This window comes from Perca flavescens, chromosome 13, assembly GCF_004354835.1.
Source record: "Perca flavescens isolate YP-PL-M2 chromosome 13, PFLA_1.0, whole genome shotgun sequence".
Taxonomy (NCBI): domain Eukaryota; kingdom Metazoa; phylum Chordata; class Actinopteri; order Perciformes; family Percidae; genus Perca; species Perca flavescens.
The window spans coordinates 1,948,596-1,970,863 of NC_041343.1; the positions used below are offsets into that span (position 1 = coordinate 1,948,596).

A 22,268-nucleotide genomic window follows, 5' to 3' on the forward strand; every position below is an offset into this window, starting at 1 on the left:
TAACGGTACAAGGTAATGGAGCCTTTTATATTTAGAAATAAACAATGGACAAATAGAGTCTTTAAACGCTTCAGATGTAAAGTTTTTCGCTGTCAAAGTGACGTCAAAATGAATGGAAGTCAATGGAATGCTAACGGAAGGTGATGGCTTTGTAGCATCAAAATGGCACCATTGGAGGATTGAGTTCTGAACCGAAGCTTACCCCCTTGGTTTTCACATGTGTGGTTTGTTTTGTGTGTGTGCATAATGTTATGAGCACAGTTTGCAGTTCACTATGCCGCAAACTGTGCTTGCATCATCTGTACTGATGATCTAACATGTCCAGGGATACCTATATCGTCTGCAAAAACTCCTACACTTCCGCACAAGGGTTAGGATACTGTACATCAAAAACATAAAAAGCATTAAAGCAGCCATCTACCGCCCCAAGATGAGATGGGTGCTCCAAGGCATGTCCATGTGTTACGGGGGCAGGGAATAATGGGACCCATACGCAGAGAGAGGCAGGCAGGCAGAAGGTTGAAGTGGAGGATTTATTGGTCAAACACAAAAAGAAACCAATTAGTCCTGTGAGCTGCAGCAGGCAAAAAACAATTCCAAAACAAAGGAAAGGGAATCCAAAAAAACCAGAGAAGTACAAAAAAAACAGAAACTTGTGAACAAAGGGGATCCAGGGAGTACAGAAACTGAGGAGAGCCGACACTGAGAGCCGCAAACACACACAACTAACAGGCAAGGATGCCAAACGATCTGACAACAGGCAAAGGAAACACAGAGGCTAAATAAACTAGGTAACGAGCAAACATGGGACAGGTGACACCAGGGCTGGGGAACAGGTGGAGCACATCAGACAATCACACAGGCGGGAAAACACAGGAAGCAAAATTAGACAAGACAAGACAAGGCAGAAAACCAGACTATCAAAACACAAAACACAATACACAAAACACAGTCAAAACAGAGTAAACAGAAACCTACACAATGAACAGGGAACTAAGTAAACAGAAATATACACAACAGAAATATACAAAACAGGATACATACAGAAATCTACAAACAAGACAACAGAAATGGAACAAAATACAAGGCAAAACACCAAAACCATAACATCCATGCACTATAACGGATTCCGCCATCCATTCTGACACAACCTTGGCACACTGGAAGTAATTTGAGGAAGCGTACACATTGTGGGCCACTCTTAAATGTGCAAAATACTCCCTGACATTGCAGCATGCTATCTGCCTCTTACATCAGTGTGGCCAGACAGCTGGCATCCAGCACATGTAAAGCTCCTTTGTCAATCTTCTCAGCTGCAAAACACAAGAAAGATAACATCATAATTTAGTACAGTGCATGCAAAGCAATGCATTATATTGTTCTCTTCTTGCTTCTTCTTTTCATCATTATTATTCTTCCAGACCGTAATTTGACTAGAACCGCTTGACATAGAAACTCCGTTCAAATATTGATGCGTTGGTCCTTGTGCAAATGCTGGGCCTATGTCTTCTCATGTAATTTATACTTTTTGAGATATTGAATAAAAACTAACACGTATGTCCCTATGGGTGAAAACTCTTTGTGACATCAGTGAAACTTAATTGAACTCAATCTAACTTAATTACATTTGCAGCACCTGATCATTGATTAAATGTTAAGTCCAGAGAAAATTTAACCCAGGTTCTTTTTTTCTGCATGGAAACTGGTCAAATACAGTAAGCCGTCCAGAGACATGTTTTGTTGATCGGACCAGTATTATACTAAAATATCTTATTAGTAAAATATCAGCGATCATGAAGACAGTTATTTGTAACAGCAGGCCTAGGCTATTTTCAGAATGTTTGTTGATTTCCAGCAGGATTGTTAAGTGCTGCATCAAAACCAAGCATACAGGATACATTGTTACATTTCGGGGCAGTGGTAGCAGAAAATATTATCGGCAGATACTCACATTTACAATATCAGTATTGAACATGAAAAAGTTGTATTTTGCCATTCTTATTCATAGTACATATGTCTTCCATTAAAAACTTCAAAGCTTTCATAAAATGTGCCTACCTTCAAATGTAGAGAGTAAATCACCCAGGTCCCATTCTAACAGTTTATTTTGAACATAATCATCCATCTACAGGAAAATAATTTTAAAAAAAACATTACAAAGCTGCTATCTTCCACTTTCAATAAGCATTCAGAAATGTCAAGCAAGCAAGTGGTCATTCTCATTACGCCAACAACAACATTTGACAGCTAATAACTTATCATAATGAATGATCAAAAATAATTATTATTTTGGCAGGCAACACACACACACACACACACACACACACACACACACACACACACACACACACACTGAATTCACTATCCGTACAGGTTACACCCTAAAAAATGCTGGGTTATTTCATCTACCCAACCGCTGGGTTATGAAATGTTTTACCCATTATGGGTTATTTATATGGAAGTTGGGTTATTTTGTGCAACTCATGCGTTGAGTCAAAATCCATCAACCCAACATACATCGCTTGACCCAGCACTTGGGTTGTTTGTGCTTCGAACGTCATCAGATCATCACCAGAGTCCACACACCGAGCGCTTGTCACAGCAGAGAACCAGTCTGGTCATCCAACGAGGCAAATAAATAATAAAAGGTTTGTAGCTAGTTACATGTCTAATTCACATTGTCTGTGTTGCGTTACCTATTAAAGTACTATCTTTATATTGTGAGGCTAATTGGTTAGTTTGGCTAACAACGTAGGTAGCTAACGTTAGCCATTTAGCCGTTATCATGGAAGCATGGATAGCCTACAGCTTATCCGTTTGGTCTGAATTATATTAATGAATTAATGAAACAAGTTCATAATGCCCATGGGCATATGGTCATGTTTATTGAGTTCACCAGGCTAATTTGCCAGCTAGCTAGATAGTTTACTAGCCAACAGGCTGTCAGTTAGTTGCTTTGCTAGCTATATTATTTTAACTGGCTATAAATGAACGCGCTTGTTTTTCCTGAAGCTTTTAATGTGAAATGTGAAGGCATAACAGTGTATGACTGATTAAAGTATGAAAAAACAGTGAGATAACCTGATATGTCTGACTAAATGCATTTATGTGCATTTATTTAAGTAATGTGGTGACCCACAATAGATAAGAACAAATGCTTATTTAAAATGGCGGCCTGGCGAACGACAAGGGCCACTTGAGTTAAGGGTTAAGAAATATATAATAAAAAGTTTGGGAACCACTGCTGTACTGTTGTACTGACACTCGTGCCCTGAAGGCTATGCTTTGAGCAGCCACAAATATTCTTGTAAAAAGGTAAAAACAATTCACATGCATGCAATTTGTCATATGAATTGTATAGGTAGAGAGGGAGGATTGTGATGCTAAATAAAATGGCTGTTATCTTCACATTGGATTACATTCTGCTGTTAGTCTGCATTGCTTTTACATGGTGATATCTGAATAGTTAATACAATAGCAATTGTATCTTTGCTTAAGTTCTTTTTGTGTTTGTTTCAGATCAATGGATAGCTTTGTCATTAACACTTTGACAGAGTGCCAGACCTTGTCGAAAGATTTAAAAGGTAAGAAATACGTTTTCCCATCCACAGCATATCAAGTCTGCATTGCTACTAAAGCCCTTTTCAGACATGAATTCTTATGAAATATAATTTCCTCTTTTTTTCAATAGCTTCCATGTAATATGTCAAAGTGACTCCAATAGATGAATAGAGCCGGCCACTGGATTCCTGGAGGAAAGGCTGCGGAACGTCAGGAAGTGGCTGAGATCAACCAGCAGGTCGCAGGGCACGGCACAGACACCACCACAAACGCCAGATGATGGCGCTCTAGCAAGGGCTCTCATACCAGGTAATTATTAAACTGAAAAATTATTTGATGAAGCGAATGACAACTTTCTTGTTCTTTTTTACAGAATGTACCATATCAGACGAACGTGGGTCACAGCTTAAAGAATGGTTGAGAAATAATTCTCAGCCCCTCAGCCAGATAGAGAACTACATGCGGAACACAGCAGTCTACAGGGCCAAGTGGATTAGGGACAACAATTGGACCATCGATCAGATCCTCGAAGAGTTCCCTCACCTAATGACCAAAGGCATGGTAGGTATAGGGAAATATGATCTTACATATAAGGATGCATTGTTTATAATGTTTTATTAGCGTGCCACATTGAATTGGTTTTAAAAATGTGTTTTCCATTTTATAGATTGCACAGGCTTGTCCTGCATGGGGATGCTGCATCAAAGTTGTTTGAAACTTGGTCACGTGAAATGCCAGGAGGGGAGTCTAAAATGGTAAAGTTTATTCAAAGTAGAATACTTGCTTGCAAGTAGAGCTAATGGCTCTTAATAGCAGCTTTTTAATAGGAATTTGAATTTGTTCACTATAGACCTGTTGAATGTTCAGCCAGTTCATTCGTAATTGTTGTTTTGCTCTGAATGTTTTCCTACCTGAGTGATATGAACTGCACCAGTTCCACTATATTGTTGATATAATAATTTTTTTTCAAAGATTCCATTATGTTTTGTTTTTGTATTGTTTAAGTGTTTATTAAATAATATATGCATACATCTAGCATGTATTCTGTTCTAGGTTTGTAGTTTAACAGTTTTATTTTTATTTTCTTAAATTGTACTGTAATGTGTTAGAATTAATCTGGCATATGGGTTATTTTTTTATATAACAAAATTGTTACGAGAATTGTAATTAATTTGACCCAGCATTTGGGTAGAATATTTAACTCATTAAAAATAACCCATCTTGCTGGGTCAAATACTGTTGGTCCGGTGCAATAGTGATCCAGCGGTAATCTGGATCCAGGCAAGCAGACATCTTGTCCGCAGCCAAACAAAGGCGCTGGTCACAGACCCGCCCGCCTCATATATTGCATATCTGTATATATGTAAGAGTTGAAGGCCTGAAGTCAAGCTACGCCTGGAGAATTCAGTAATTAATTTGAAACAGGACCCATCTTCAACAGGGAGGTGATTAGTGCTCCAGGGGAGGTGATTATTCAACACCGGCCTCGGCCAAGGCCAGCGCTGGTTCAGGGAGCCGAAAAAGATAAGATTGGAATTTGTTTTGTCTTAGGGCCAGGAGCCTCAGTTAGTCACTCTCGACTTCTCTGAAATGTCCCCTCTGGTCTCCGTATCGATCAAATTTTCTTGCCAAAACCGTGAGTTTCCACAAGATGTTGTCCAGCCTATCCAGAGCTGACAGTCTCTCCAAGATGGTATCCAATTTTTGGCCCGTGGTGATCATATTATCCAATTTGTGGCTCATGGTGGTCAAAGTCACAATTTGAGTTCTGACAGCTCTGCCCACAGCTTCAACCATGACGGGCAGCCTGGTATTTTGCTCGGTTCCCGTCTTCTTCTTAATTTCTCGATAAACCAGGGTAGTGCCTGAGCCAATCAGCAAAAGACCTGTTATTATGGTTCCGAATAGGTAGATATCTTCAATGTCCTCCACGGAAAGAACCGCCAGACACACAACCTGCCACCTCTCCCATGCGTCCATCGTGTAGCCAGCTGCGAATGTTCCGGCAGGGCAGTCAGGTTCCCCCAAACCCGAGCTTCTCGTCGAGAAGATGGTGTCAATTGCGCTGAGAGACCAGTTGATCAAAGCAAAGCAGGGTAGGCTACGGGAGGAGAGGGAGAAAATGCGACCGCCTTCACAGAGAGCCAAATGAGACAATGTATTTATGTCTGTCCATTTTTAATATGCTAAAGTTATTACCCGAGCTAGCTCTTTAAACTCTATAGCTATTGATTTCTTTGTTGTGAATTGATTTATATTTCATAGAACGTGACTTCTCAAGTTTGTTTATGCCATTTAATTTAATTTAAGAGATTATAATATAATAATAATAATTATAATAGCATGACATTTCAATATTGAGAGGAACAGAACATATTCTACCATTTTATTTCTATTTAACTGTTTATGCACCTAAGCAAACTCAAACTTTTAGTAGTGTATTAAAAGTTATTAATTTACTTACCGGTCACTAAGGCACATATGCTTGTCCCATGTATCCCTGTTTTCCCTTTTCTGCCGCACCAGTTAAGCTGTGCTGCTAGCTGGGGGGCAAACCTTGGTGCATATACGGCAACAGATTTTTTGCACTGTTTGCCCCCCAGCCAGTGACAACTTGGAAATCTGTAAACACATAAATTAGGCACAATTCTGAGTGGGACTAGATCTTAGAAAATAGAGAAATGTGAGCATAAATCGAGTGTTGCTGCCTAATTTAATATTATACCATTCTCTGCCTCCTCCCAGCATCTGCCAGCTGCCCGTCCAGGTGGGCGAAGTTGTCCATAGTGGTTCACAATACAGCATACACAATTATTTTTAATATTTGTTGTATGGTTTAACAGCTTACGAGTGCATTGGGCGGGCACAAGGCGGCCAGATGATATGCGCCTGGTGTCGCTTGACGACTGAAGAGCTTGGGAGGTGGGGGGTGGGGTTTGCATTTACTGACAGTTAAATTACTGTTTTTAAGACCATAATTTACTATAATGTTATTTGAGCTTTCACGTAGAGCTGTAAATAAATTAACTCAATATTGCCATTGTTATTATTGTGAGCATAAAATAAATTCTGGAATTACTTGGAGCAATAGGGTGGAAATTCATCCCCTGCCATGTTGAGCTTTCACCTTATTTTCAAGGGGAGAGCGCAAAGGTGAAAAAGTCCATTGTTTGACAACTTGAATCATTTTGCTAAGACATTTTTTATTTTATTCCAAAGCTTTGAAGTCTAATGGTTGTTTTCACAGAGCTTACCACTGGGCATGGGCAGGAGGTGGGCAGCCTCATCTGTCCAATTGCTCCATGGAGCCATGGCAACATTTAGGACAGCAGGTAAGTCATCTGTAATGTAGCCAAGATGATATGTCAAGGTAACTCATTAGTCACACAGAAGGTTCAACTGCACTGCTCAGTGTTTTAAATTGGAGCTGTGTTGCAACTGTGGTCACACAAATCAGTCTGTGGATGCCAAATGATGATGATGACTTTATCGTGGAGTTGTTTGCCTAATAATTTGTTTGTTCATTGTACAGTGCACTTATTTCTGGTGGTAGAGGCTAAACATACTACAAATACTTGCTACTATTAAATTAAGCTTTTCTATTGATACTGTTTCAGACAGCTTACCACAGGGCATTGGTGGAGGATTGTGGTCCGCCTCATTTGGCCTGTCCTGGCCTGCTCCAAGCTGAGCCATTGCTAAAAAAAAGAAAGCTTTGGTTAGTATACTTTATTGTAACTCCTAAACATTAAAAGCTGGATAGTACGATAGTACGCTGGATAGTAAGTTTTCTGTATGTAATACTCTACACCTGCAAAAAATGACTATCCAACTTTTTTTCACTGTTACCTGTTTTCTCCCAAAGGACTGGTGGTGGTGGTGAAGTTGGTGCTGGTGGCTGAGCCCTTGCAGCCTTCTTGATTTTGGGTTTAGGTGGAGGAGGCGCTGTGTCCGACATGTCTTTGGACGAAGAGTACAGAGGGTTTTTCCTGCAACAAAAATGAGTAAGCATAGCAAGATAATACACAATGTTTAAAGGAACACGCCGACTTATTGGTACTTTAGCTTATTCACCGTAACCCTTGTTAGATGGAGCAAGTTACCTCCAGGATTTGTGCTACCGGAGGGGGCCGTCAGACAGTTACAACACACACGGAAATGAGAAAGGTATGTATCAACTTGTCTAACTCTGGGGGTTACGGTGAATAAGCTAAAGTCCCAGTAAGTCGGCGTGTTCCTTTTAAGTTTTTCTAATAATGCCAAACGTACTTTGATTGTCTCTTTGAGGGTTCTGTGTCAGAATTTAGGTCCGATGTCTCACAAGACCTCTTCCACTTCTCCATAATATTGTTAAAACAATCTGAGGTGAAAAAAGCTTATTTCCTATCCTGTCATTAAGGGCAAATGTTATTTTTGATAGGCCTATACTTATCTGTCTAATATGCATTACCAGTTTAAAATAGGACTGACATGGTGCCGGACCCAGCCTTTGTCTGGCTGTGGAGGCTGCATTTTCCTCACGCTTCTCAGAAGCCTTGCCCTGTCGGTGAAGGGAGGCCACCAGGCTTGGCCATCCTCCATCCAGTTCTTGGCAATGGGAGCCGTCTCTTTACGCTCCGAAAAATTCAACAATGAGGTACATTTTCTATAATTTGAATGAATGACAAAAAAATAATCCACTGCCACAAAAAAGAGAAAAGCCCAAAAAACAATATTGTATATAATTCTATATATTTATTTACATATTTCAGTATTATATTTATCTTGTATAAAATGATAAGGACGTGTTTAGACAACCGGTGCAAGCACAACTAAACTATGAACAGTTTTATGCATGTGAGGATAACAAGAATGATTTTGAAAAATCACACAGAACAGAGGCAGCAAAAAAGTAGCTAACAGCGTTTTAACAATCGTGAGAACAGCGAGGCAGTCGTTGTAAGGGAAGATAGCTAGAAGTGCTTGAGTATAACTGTTGTATTTTGAATGCAATTGAGGCAAATAGCCGCTAAATTAAACAAATGCCTATGCCCCGTTGATGCAGGCTCTAAGCAAAGCAAGTGTAGGCCTAGCTAGTTTAAACGCAATCCAGGCAAATAGACGCTAAATTAAACAAATGCTTATGCTTATGCCCCGTTGATGCAGGCTGTAAGCAAAGCAAGGTTTGTTTAAATGTAAAACCAGGCAAATGGCCGCTAAATTAGACAATAGCAGCAAACTAGCGTCCGTAACACAATACACGAACATCGGAAGTGAGGCAATGTGCTTACTGTCTTAGGATGTGTGTAATATTGTGACTGAGCCAAAAGTTTTAATAGCTGAAGTCCAAACTACAATCAAACTATAGGGGCCAGAGAAGCAAGTCAATCAATTCAGCTTAACAATACCACTCATGTGAAAGGGATTTTTATGGCTGACTTTAAAGCAAGTGAGAAATCATACAATGTCACTGCAAAAGGGGAGACCGTTTCAAACTGGTTCACATTGGTAATATAGAACAGGTGAATACCATCCAACAAAGACAGCAGCTTTCACAACGTTACAGTTCAGTTAGGAGGAGAAATACAGTCACTGTTTTCATGGCATAGGACAACTGAATGATTTTTAGGCTGGAGCTGCATGTGAAGAGCATTTAATCTTTGTGTAACAGAGGGATGGCAACAAATTTCCGCCCATGCGGAACAAGGAATGCTTTCTGTTCTATCAGGTCTGACTTACAATATCTGACTGTGCTCGATAGGCCATCTAACAAGTGGATGCCAAATGTGGTGGAGGAAAACGGGTACTCAAAGAAAGAATCCTGATGCATAAAGGTACTATATGCAATATGCACCTCACTCCCAACTGAAAGTGTGTTTTTGACCCTTGCAAAACGACCATTTAAAAAAATGTGACTGTTGGCCATATCAAGTTTAATGGTGAATGTCTTCGTCTTCAGCTCCCTTTACTGTGTGGCACTCGGAAACAATGGCGGAAGGGGACCTGCAGTGTGTGGCTTTCTGAGCCCAAAGACTTCCTCATGTGAACATCATTTCGGCCCCTCAGAAGGTCTCTTCACGATTTGAGCTAATGGACATGTGGGCTTCCTAACAAGTTTTTTGATCTTGTATAATGCATTTTCATACCTGAAAGCACTAAATCTGTCCAGAACACCGTGATTTCTGACATCCTGTGCCAGATGCACAAGATTGTGCACATTGTAGGAAAGATACTTGGCACCTTGGTAAAGCTCTCCAAAGTGCTTGACAGAGAGAATAAGTACATAATTTGCATAGTCCAAGTAGTCATCAACCAGGGCTTTGCTGGACAAAATGTGGATACCAACGAAAAGCAACAGAAAGTTGTGGTATACAGCAGAGCTTACAATGTCTTTCAGAATCACTGGACCAGTATACAGTAAAAACTGTCTAAACTCTGTTGCCTTCCATCGATCAATCTCTGTCACTGTCTTAGGTCTGCGGTCAAACTCAATGGGAACCATATGACGAGCTTCCACAAGCCTCTGTGAGAGTTTGTTTACTAGAAATGCAGGCAGCCTACACATAAGGGGACCCTTGATCCACAGGAGAAGAAGGCGGCGCATGACACCCAGGCAAACAAGATGCATGTAGTCAAGGGGAAAACCAGAAACCATCCCAAGTGACGTGTTTTCAAGAGGGGAAGACCCTAGGTGATGGTACTCATCTTTTCTGTCACAGAAGTCTTGATTTGTCCTAATAGGCATGTCTGTCCTTGGAAAAGTGACCCGGTTTTCCACATACAGACCATCCTCTGTGCACTTCTCACACCCGTGATATCCTGAGTGACCTTTGACACGTTTCACAAAAGCCCGGGCAGGAGCATCCCACACCATTGCTGCCAGCTTGAACGTGAGTGTGATCCCATCAAACTCAAAACCTTTCTCAAGTTCATTGATCTCTGCAACAAAATCCTCCATGAACTCATCAAGATTGTTAGGTTTTTTTGCACCACAGAAAAGACCAATTACAACAGGGTCATGTTGTGGAAGATTATGAATAACACCAAGAATGGGCCAGAACTGTGTGGATAGCGGCAGCCCATCAATGTTAACCTGAAGAGACAAATGATTAAGAGAACTGTCCTCTAACTGGCACTTGTGTTTCTTTAACACCACTGAAAGTGACTCCAGGATACCAAAATGGTGGTACTGGCCACCAGCTTTCTCCTGGACAAGAATGTTGCTGGACCGGAGTGTACCAAGCAGTGTTCTGGCGTCACTTGGTAACAGTGGATGGTGCTGTCCAAGTGTTCGAAGCAATGAATTCAGTGCATTGTGAGTGATGTTATGCTGCCCATGCAGCCAAATTTTCCTGCAAAGTACCTTCTTCTGTGTCTGGTTCTGTGTCAGTTTCATATGCATCAAAGAACTCTTCCATCTCATCGCCAGGTGTTTGGCACTCCATGTCATAAAAGTCGCTCGCTTCTTCATATGCCTCCTCAGCGTCACAAAGGTCTGTCACACAATTCCCCTCAGCAACTTGACTTAACTGCGCTTCAACCCTTGCTCTAGACCTCCGTCTCAGTGTCCAGTACGACTGTGTATTGCTAGCCATACTTGTGGATATTCTACTGTGTTTCAACTAATAATACTAACTAAACTACTAATTAGCTAAACAATTTTTTTTATTAATTTGTAGTTATTGCAATGTACATTTGTAAATACCTGTTAACTTACTATACTTACCCACTTACGCAAAAGGTAAATGTATACACTCTAAAAAAGTAACACATTTTCTGTGTCACCAACAAGAGTTGTCTTGGGGTCTCGTCAGCTGCACTGCTTCACCTGGATGATCTGGAAATGGGACATCATCAGTTACAACATCTTATCTGCCTCTTAAAAGTTGATTGAACTCTGAGATGTTTTTTTTTGCATGATGTCAGAGTCATATTGTATAAAGTTGTGTGTATATATACATACTAACTAGCTAAACTCTTATTTTTAATTACCCATTAGCAATTATGCATTATTAATAATATATTATACACATATTAAATGCATGTTTTTATTTCTTGTATACTTCGAAGCCAAGGCTCAGAGATATAAGATAAGCATTTGATATTTTTGTGCATTATTTCCACTACTGTACACAAAAACAATTATTACAACAATCTATTTAAGTGTTACCATGTCCACTAGCTATACATTCTAAGTATTGTTTTCGTATCTTAGTGTAAATCATTTTATTTGAAAAACTTATGACAGTTTTGAAGACCTCAACCTGGATTTTGTGAAAGGGTGACAATCAGGTAACGTTCCCAGCTGTCAAAAGTAAAGCAAACAGGCAATGGTTAAAGTGACGTCAGACACATAATTTATTCTGAAGATAAATTATCTTGTTTAAAATGCATATATATATATATATATACATTTTATACACACACACACACACAGAGATTTGAAGTTGAATGCAAACGGGTGTCCTTTAGCTAGCTAGCTAAAAGATAACCATTAGCATTCAGATTAAGCTAGCTAGCTAGCGTTTCAAACGCGTCCCAAAATGTATTTACATAATGCCGATTGAATTTTAAATTGACCGGAGGTCGAGCTCTTAACGTCACTTAGCTAGCTACGTTACTAGCGGTTGGCTAGCAAGTCTAATTACGCCATATTTTATTTACGTTACCATTTTATCTAGGTTAACCTTAGCCGCCATTAGACGTTTGTTAGCTAGCTAGTAATGAAAAAAAAAAAAGATTGTGACGAAATACGTAGCTAGCTAGCTAGCTAACGTTATGTAGTGACTGTCAAAGTAGCGTTTTTATAAGTGTGATGATCGGTTATAAAAGTTATAGGATGCCGGCTCTGTAAATTAATTTCGGATTGTAACGTTACCTTTTCGAAGAAAAGGTTGTCGGGAAAGGGACGTATTTTTGCGGTTTTTATTTAAGTACCCCTTGAATTTGCCGCCGTTTGGTTTAGCCTATCAGCGCCATCGAATACCGAATAGAGCCAGTCCCGCCCTTCTACTTCCGGCCAATGGGACCTATCCATTAACTCCTATCTTTCGAAAAAGTATGAATTTAAAACATTATTTTTCAACCGAAGAAAGTCAAGTGTAAGACTGAAAATACGTAATTAGAAAGACTACAAACTTCATGGATGAAGTCTGGCTGAAGCTACGATGTCTGTGTGTATCGTACCAGGGATGTAACGTTACTCTAATGAGCAGAGGATCTTGCTTGTTCTTTTGCTTCTCTGCTGAAAACACTTTACTGGATAAAACACAGCAGTTAAGATAACGTTACATGTGTTGTTTAACAGAGCTAAGCTAGCTAGCTAGCGAGCAAGCCGAGGTAGATTGTGTGAGACTGGAGATGTAGTTCACTGAACGGTTTCACACAAAACTAAGTGGTACTACGACAAACCTACAGCTAACTGAGACTTTCTTCGGTTGAAAACTTATCTTTTAAATTGACGAGCATCATATTTGTAATCCATGGCTCAATTCAAACGTTATCAAAAAATAATTTGCCTCTCCTCACTACCATTCATATTTCTTCCGAGTTTAGGTCATGGATGTATTAAGAGAACGAGGTCCACCGGAAGGGGTCTGACTTCGGCATCGAAGTATGTATTAGGCATATCATTTTTATGTATTTAGGATTAAACTGTTTAGATATTTACATTGCAGATGTTGACATGTCCTGGTATGGTTTTTAGTTTTCATACTTTAAACCTACTTGCCCAGTGTATTTTCAATTACCTACTATAAACACTTATATATGTATATGTTGAGGATTTTGGTGAAGTGTTTTTCGTGGTGATTCAAGTTGACAAGTACATAAAGACAAGAAAAGCACAAACTACATTTTCATGATCCTTCTTTGTCAACATTTTAGTATGTTAACATTTAAGAAATTAAATTTATGTTGATTAAAGCCAAAATGGACACCTTTAATCAATTTCAAATTTTTTCAAATTACCAATGTCTTCTTGTATGACTACAATACTGTGTATGTACCTATAGTAACTTCTGAAAAACAACAAAAAGGTACTAAAAAGTCCAGGAACAATTATTCATCATGAGACATTTGTGTGAGACATTTCATATGTTGCAGGCTCACGTTCTGGTGAAAAAACCTTTCTGAAGTGTATTTATATTAACAGTTTCTTGGTTTACTTGGACAATATGTATAGGGAAAATAGACAACCTGGTTAAGTGTAGAAATGTAAATTGGTCCCAGTAACAACCTCTATAAGTACTACATGTAAACACAACCCTGTAAAAGTACTGCAGTAGTAGAGAGTATACTACAGACACAGTGGAATCATTGATCAAAACCTGAAATGTGTTGATGAAAAACAATACAGTATTATCACCACATAGGTTTATTTGAATCAAAGCAAAATAATTAGCTACAAAATAGAAAAGAAAAGACAGTACTGTAAAACATAAAATGTAGTGTTCCTCCACTTGCTTGTACTGTAAAAAGCAATTGAGAAAGAAGTATATATCTCAATCATCAGTAACGAGTTGGCAGAATTGAACAAACAATTCCAAGGGCCTGCATGCATATGCATGTTTATCTTTTTTCCTAACCATAACCGTCCCGTTATTGTGGCGTTTTATTTCCCAGTTGTGGTGTTTCATTTCCCCGTTGTTGTGTGCCCCTGCGCCCGTTGTTGCGTCCCGCGAGTAGGCGGCCCCGTCCCGTTGTTGTGGCCGGCGTGTGGCGCCTCATTTCCCCGTTGTTTCGTCCCCCAGAGCAGGTTCGAAAAGCGTGACCTGTACACATTCAAAAGTCGTTGCATGTACACGAAAAAAACGTCAAAATCGTAGCCTGTATACACAAATTAATAAATCAAAATAACGTAATTATATAATGACCTGGCGTGAGACCGGGTTGCAGAGCCTACGTAGTAGCCTACAGATGTCAGGAAGATGTGCCGATCCTGCATTAACCCATTTAACAAAACTGGTATGTAGCTATAGGTCACATGAAATTACTTGAAATATATTTAGGTTACTAAATTAGGCGTGGGCCTACATTAATTGCTAAAGTAAGATAGGCCTATATAAATACACAATTACTTAAAATAAAACATTTTATTTATAAAGCGCTTTTCAGGATAGGCTACTCAAAGATAATTTACACAAATTCAGATTATTATAGAAAATAGCACACTAACACATTAAAAGTTGCTGGGTAGAATTCAGATTCACTGTCCATCACATCAACAGTGTGTGTACAGTAAAGACATCCAGGCGCTCAATAAACGATGCTTCCAAATGACCCGTGAACAACTGAGGAACTTACTTACATCTCACCAACCTAGTTAATATGTCGCTGTGATGTATAGATTGCGATCATAATAAGATGTCCAGACGCTCAATAAACGATGCTTCCAAATGACACGTGAACAACCGAGGAACTTTTTAATACATCTCACCGACATAGTTAATACGTTGCTGCGATGTATAGATTCCGATCATAATAAGACGTCCAAACGCTCAATAAACGACGCTTCATTAATCTTCTTTATGACCCGCGATCAATTGCAGACGAAGCAATCAATTGCATACGTCGTGCTGACGTATGTGTGCTTACTGGGTAATTTACCATTGGCAATGTCCGTACGTTACTAACAGTCGGTGGATTAGCTATCGTTAGTAATGCTTTATTCATAAACCTCTCCGTAAACCTAGCTAAATCAATGTTAGCTACGTTTTAGCGTGCTAACATTTGTCATGGCATTAACCTAGCTAACTAGCTAGCAAGCCAATGTAGCATACAATGTCTCCGATATATCTTAATAAAAAAGAAAACCGATAACTTATTAGACAACGTAAATTTTAACGTGCAAACAGACATAGAAGATAACAACGATACAGCCTTGAAACGTCTCCATTAACGACTCCTTTGTAATAGAGCTTGGGCGTAGACGTTATGGAACGGTGCATTGTGGGTTGTGTGGTAGACCATTTTGGAAGCAAACCAAACGCCGGTTGGGAATAAGGTAGTAGCGTAGCTGGCCGGTCTCCACCGGCACTGACAAAGAGTTATGGCCTGTGACAAACAAAAGTTGGCTATACCGTATACTGACAAACTTAATAGTGAAGCCAAACAACGCTACTTAAAAAAAAATTGAGGACATAGGGGGAATCGATCCCTCTGAACATAGAGTATGGTGTAGTAATGATGAAAATTTACCAAGCCTCAGTTTCCCTGATATCTTCTCCTACCTGGTCTGTGGAGTGAGCGCTTACACCTTCAATCAATTTAAAAACTTAAAATCACTGGAGGCTCACCTGCAGTTCACAAATGGATGGGTGCAAGATCTGCAGATCTTCAAAGTAAATGCATAGAAAACAATTGTTCGCACTAAGGTAACGTTAACGTTAACTAAGCACAAGTGGTGACACACGAACACACACACACACACACACACACACACACGTCAGATTCTGTGAGCCATGAAGCACGATAGTTTGTTACACTTCAGGAGTAATTACTCACCTATAATACGTGTAATAATCCACTGTTTTCGTCCGGTAGTTCTGTAATCCTGTATAAAATTGACGAACATTCACCTCTGACACAACGCACCGTTTACTGTAAGAAATAAAATAATCAGTCAAGCTGGCTATGCTTTATGAGGATACAAATCATAGTTGAATTATAGTTGTGTTTAGTGGAAGAGCACTGTGACAGCTTAGTCTTGCAAAATGAGAAAAGGATACTGTTGTACGTGCAGAAAGCAGCACTGTATGACGGTGGTCAGAAAGCAACAAGAGTGCAGCAACAAAGTTAATATCAGTTTGATATCAGTTTGACCATGAGAATAAGTTACTCCTCACAGGCAACAGCGGCGCATTGTTCTCTCTGACCATCAGCATAGTTAAAGTCTGCCTAAGAACTGATGAAGAGGGCGTGTGCCAAAAGACTGGGACCAGTCTGTGCACCAACCAGGGGAGGCTAAGTCTAAACCACGGTACTCCTCCAACTTTTAATAAACAAATCAAAATGCTCTTAGAGACTGATATATGAATTCATGTATAAGCCAGAAAATTCAGTCTGATGAGAGAAGCCTGTGTGCCTGCTCAACTCGGACCCGTGTACACGTTTATGCTCTTATGATTTTACTTAAATAAATACTTGTTAAACTTTTAAGTCCTCTTCTTGCCTACTAAGTGGATTTTGAAACGCACAAAGTGGTGACCCCGACATGATCCACTAAGTGGCGCCAGAGGACTTTCCCCTGAATCGAGCAGACAGGACGGACTCCAGTTTTTCCTTCACTCAAAACAGCGCGCTGTCAAAAATAAGGTAAGCAGAGACCTGTTAATATCTAACGTTTGCACATTGAGCATAACCAAATTTTTGAGTGAAGAAGAACAAGAGTGCCGTTGGTAAATTGAATGAAATCTTAAGAGTATAAAAGAAAACTAAACAGTAAAACGAAATTGCAAAAATTTGATCTAAAGAAAGCCTGTAAAAAGCTCCTGGTCCGCCGTGACCGGGGAGTTGGGCAACAAAAAATAAATCTAAATTAGCCTGTAAAAAGCTCCCGGTCCGCCGTGACCGGGGAGTTGGGCAACAAAAAATAAATCTAAATTAGCCTGTAAAAAGCTCCCGGTCCGCCGTGACCGGGGACTTGGGCAACAAAAAATAAATCTAAATTAGCCTGTAAAAAGCTCTTGGTCCACTGTGATCGGAGAGTTGGGCAACAAAAAATAAATCTAAATTAGACCTGTAAAAAGCTCTTTTTGTTGAGAGTTGGGCAAAACTAAAATCAAAGAGGTAAACCTTCGAAGGTTCAATGGTCTGACAAGACCTATAAATTGGCTATAAGAGACTCGTAAAAAGCTTTTGATCTACAACTGGTCGGAAAGTTGAGTACATTGGGTGAAATAAAACTGTAAAAAGCTCTTGGTTAGAAAAATCGGAGAGTTGGTTTAATTTGACTTAATTAGAGGAATCGCAGTCGGTTGGTTGGTAGATACTGTAAAAAGCCAATGGTTGGTTATTCAATCGGTTGGTTGGTAGATACTGTAAAAAGCCAATGATTGTGAATTCACCGTAAAAAGCTCTTGGTTAGAAAAATCGGAGAGTTGGTTTAATTTGACTTAATTAGAGGAATCTCAGTCGGTTGGTTGGTAGATACTGTAAAAAGCCAATGATTGTGAATTCAATGCAATGACAGAAAACGTTTTACATTTCGATACGGAGGCAGATTTTGAAGTATATTGTGAAGAGAATAAAATTACTAGATCACTGTTTGATTTTGAGGTATACTGTGAAGAGGATAAAATTAATAAGGCACAGTTTGAAGTAGAAACAATTACTAATGAAGGTTCATTGTGTGAAGTGTCCGAACGGACAGGGGAGAGTACTTTAGGAAAACCACTGCTGGGTAAACTGAAAAGGAAAAATGATAAGTTGGCAACATCTGGTGGCACAACTGAAGTAGTACCAGAAAAGACTAATAATAACCCAACCACAGCCACTGCCAGCGTGTACCCTTCCCTACCACAACCAACAGCCCCTCCATCCTACGAGGCTATAACAGTGGTTCAAGCCCCTGTGGTGCCAGTAAAGAGAGGTGTGCTGGCAGTGAATGGAGGAGTTCTGGATCTGGACATCCCCCAACACAACGACCTGGCAAATCTGGTGAAATGCACAGCCGACCTGACTGACACAATTGACAAACTAGAAAATCAAATGGAAAACACCAGAGCAGAAATGAGCCAGCTCAGGGGGGAATCCATGGTTGGGACACAGTCACCATCAGGCCAAGGACCCCCAGGACCATCCACTACATCACTCCAACTGCCACCATCACAATCAACACCTCAATCTGCCCACACCTCAGTCCCCGAGCACTCCTAGAGGGGGTCTGCAAGTGAGACCACCTTTTGATCGATTTGTAAATGAGTATGCCCCCTCAGATAAAGGCTCCCAACACTCTGACTATACCTTCTCCAGGCACACCTCAGCGGTTAGCTTGAAGGAATCTTACGTATCCTCTACTGACGATGAAGATGAACAGCAGCACAGAATTATAAAACACTTCACCAAAAGGGGTCCCCCACACGATGGAGGCATGCAGAAACTGCAGCTGCAAGGTGTGTTTGAAGGAGAAGCGAAGGTCATGGATGAAGCAAGAAGAGTATATGACCTTACAGACAGACCCCAAAAAGGGGGGTCTGGAGCTTTCCCTATTATGGAACACCCCTCATCCAACTTCGGAGTGTATGTGCCATTCAAACACAGAGATCTGGAGGGGTTACTGGATGACCTCCCGCCAATCACCCAGGGAGCTGGACCATGGATACGAAAGTTGGAAGAACTTTGCCAGGGCCGAACCCTGGCCCTAGGAGATATGAGAGCCCTCCTCACCAGAGCCATGGGTGGTGATGAAGCCAAACGCCTGCTCAAGAGCCTCTATATCTCCAGACATGACCATGATGGAGACAATTTCGGGAACTATAGAGGAGTTGTCTGGGATGGGCTTCGTGATAAATATCCCACCAAGGCCAACCCAGAAGCCATGACAGGCCTAACCCTGAAACCAGGCGAAAACCCCATTGATTATCTTAACAGGGCTAAATCTCTATGGAGGTCAGCTTGGGGAGAGAAGTATGACCGCTCCAAGGCCTCCATCCTGCTGTGGAGAGACAGATGCATAGCTGGTCTGCCTGAGCCAGTGCAAAAACAACTGAAACTCACCGTTGGCCTAGCTCACCTGCCAGAAGAACAATGGTTGGCGCACATCTCCCATCCCACCGACCTACATCGCCAACAAACAGCCAAAGATGATGAAGAGATGCAGCAATTGACCAAAAGAGCTCTGAAGCTACAGGTCTCGAAAGCCACTGAAGAAGTTCCTCATCCAACCACTCAGAGACCTAGTGGCTGAAGCTGGAAACAGAAACCTAAATGCTCTCCTCCAATGGTCTCCTGAAGCTGAAACTGCCTTCTCCCTCACTAAGGAAGCACTCTCCCAGGCCACCATATTGGCTGCACCTGACTACACCATTCCATTTCATCTTGATGTTTCTGTCAAGAACGGACATGTTCATGCCGCTCTTTTCCAGAAAAAAGGGTGAGACAGGTTAGTGCTAACCTACCACAGCTTGAAATTGGACACTATTGAACAAGGACAAACATCCTGTGCTCAACATCTGGCTGATCGAAAGCTGTCCAAAAAACTACCCACCTGGTCATGCATCACCCATTGCAGATCCACACGGACCACGGAGTGACCGCATTCCTGCAGAGCAATGCATTCACGTTAAGTACTGAACGAAAACTGAAAATATAGAAGGAGCTGAGACAACCCCACATCACTTTTGTAACCTCAGCCAGACCTGAAAAACGAACCTCTGCCAGATGCACAACATTGGCTGTACACAGATGGATGCTGCTACAAAGGAGAAAATGGAAATGTGGCTGCTTATGCGGTGATGGAACAACACGCAGACGGTACATAAACCGAAGTGGACTCAGGAATAATACCACAACCTGCATCAGCACAAATGGCTGAAATATTGGCACTCACAAAAACACTGCAGTGGTCAGAAGGGAAAAGGGTCAATATCTACACAGACTTAGCATACGCACATGGAGCGGTGCATATAGATGGACCACAATGGCAGAAGAGGAATTTCCTGACCACCAGCAAGACTCCTGTCAAGCACAAGGATCAACTGGTAACCCTACTGGAAGCAGTAAAAGCGCCAGCAGCAGTGGCAATAATGAAGTGCAAAGGACATGACAAAGCAGACACAAGGGTGGCAAAAGGAAATGAAGCAGCAGACCAAAGAGCCAAAGAAGTTGGAGGGTACACTCCCAGACAAATGACATAGCAACCAGAGGGAGGACCAACAGAACTAACCACAGAAAACATAAAAGACATCCAAGAAGAGGCCGGACCATATGAACATTCAGAATGGCAGAGAAAAGGAGCATGCAAGGATAAAGACGGCATTTGGAGGTCACACACTGGACACATAGTGGCTCCGGCAAAGCTATGTCAACTATTGTTCCCAACCATGCACGGCCCCACCCATGAGGGAACCAGAAGAACCCTTACAAACATGAAAGAACTATGGTGGCACCCATGGATGTCAGACATCATCACCAACTTTGTTGAAGAATGTGACACATGCAACAAACACAATAACAAGAAACCATTCAAGGCCCCAGCAGGAAAATTCCCTGTGCCTACAGCCCCCTTTCAAGACATCACCATAGATTTCACAGATATGGGGCCAGAGAACAGAGTAGGGGGAAAAAGGTATCTCCTTGTAATGGTAAACAGATTCACAAAATGGGTTGAAGCGATACCAAGTAAAGATGAAACAGCACAGACAATTGTAAAATGGCTGAAAAATGAACTAGGACCCAGATATGGCGTACCATGCACAATAAGATCAGACAATGGATCTCATTTTGCTAACAAACATCTACAGAAAGTAGAAGAGGCATTAGGGATCATACACAGATATGGGTCAGTTTATCATCCACAATCACAGGGATTAGTGGAGAGGGCCAACCAGACACTGAAAAGAAAAATTGCTAAAGAATGTGAAGGTACAAAACTAACATGGGTAGAAGAACTGCCGTTAGCTCTTATGTTCATGCCCAGTTCCCCAGGATCCGACACACACTTATCTCCTCATGAGTCACTGACTGGAAGAAAAATGCCAGGCCCACCCAGGGATGGAGGTCATATGCCATCCCTGGATGTGTGTAAACAAGAATAGGATGACTACATGAAGGCATTGACCAGTCTTACTTCAGTTTTATCTGAACAGATCGCCAGAGCACAGACCCCGGGAGAAGAGGAGCCCCGGAGCAGTGTTAAGGTAGGTGACTGGGTGCGAGTGAAAGTCCACAAGAGAAAGTGGACCGAGCCCAGGTGGCTTGGACCGTACGAAGTGAGGGAGGTTACCTCACACTCTGTCCAAGTAAAAGGCCAGGCAGGAGCTGCTTGGCACCACCTGACACATTGTGCCCCAGCACCTACACCTTCCCGTGATTTGAGGGAAGTTAGAGCTGATTTGATCAACAATGCCGCTCCCGTTCAAACTTAGGCAATCAGGCCAAGGGAGTGAACCCAGACAAAAATACTACTATGGATGCACATGGAAGGTCTGTGTAGGTATGCTAATATCTACAGCCATACTCGTTATGTTGTTATTTTGGTTCATAGATACCAAATATGACAGAGGAAGAAGGGAGGTTCAGGTGACTAGAACAAAGGGACAGATCACATTGTCATTTATTAGGGGACACACAAGCACAGCCCTATTAGACCTATGCGACATAGTGCCATGCACCACCAAAGACAGAAGAGAGGAAGTCATATACATATGCGTCACGACCAACTCAGACAAGTGGTGTAGCAGTTGGAAGTGTGCCCAGAGGGGTATCGCCTTCGCCGCCGGCCTCCAGAGGTTTTCACCTTCGCCATCGGCCGCCGGAGGGATTTCACCTTCGCCATCGGCCGCCTGAAGGGTTCTGCCTTCGCCATCGGCCGCCTGAAGGATTCTGCCTTCTCTGTGGCCCCCTGTTGCAGAGGCCTCTCTGTCCCCTGCTGCCCCTGGACTCTCTGTTCCCTGTGCCCTGGGCCTCTCCGTTCCCTATGGCCTCTCTCAGTTTCCCTTGCCCCGAGTGGCTCTAGTGCCTTCACTCACCCCTCCGGGGTTGACTTTTCTTGACTGTTTGGGTCATCC

At 41.4% G+C, this 22,268-nt stretch overlaps 1 protein-coding gene and 1 long non-coding RNA gene across 4 annotated transcripts; one reads left to right on the forward strand and one right to left on the reverse strand.

The window, feature by feature from the left end:
* Positions 1-937: 937 nt before the first annotated feature.
* LOC114567235 (unconventional myosin-XVI-like) lies at positions 938-8,045 on the reverse strand. The gene is made up of 6 exons (XM_028596225.1): positions 7,831-8,045; positions 7,411-7,550; positions 7,188-7,259; positions 6,026-6,902; positions 2,059-2,125; positions 938-1,313 (listed from the first exon to the last, which is right to left on the reverse strand). The coding sequence occupies exons 1-4, from the start codon at positions 7,902-7,904 to the stop codon at positions 6,790-6,792; spliced, it is 399 nt and encodes a 132-aa protein (XP_028452026.1). The 5' UTR covers positions 7,905-8,045; the 3' UTR covers positions 938-1,313; positions 2,059-2,125; positions 6,026-6,789.
* LOC114567236 (uncharacterized) lies at positions 2,342-11,897 on the forward strand. 3 transcript variants are annotated; one of them, XR_003694136.1, is made up of 11 exons: positions 2,342-2,648; positions 3,520-3,584; positions 3,692-3,870; positions 3,935-4,122; positions 4,229-4,316; positions 6,809-6,893; positions 7,179-7,279; positions 7,427-7,565; positions 8,015-8,197; positions 9,302-9,374; positions 9,500-11,897. It is a non-coding gene; the product is annotated as an uncharacterized LOC114567236 (long non-coding RNA). The 3 variants fall into 3 exon arrangements; XR_003694135.1 differs by having other exon boundaries at positions 3,692-4,122; XR_003694137.1 differs by lacking the exon at positions 2,342-2,648 and adding an exon at positions 3,113-3,315 and having other exon boundaries at positions 3,692-4,122.
* Positions 11,898-22,268: the final 10,371 nt, after the last annotated feature.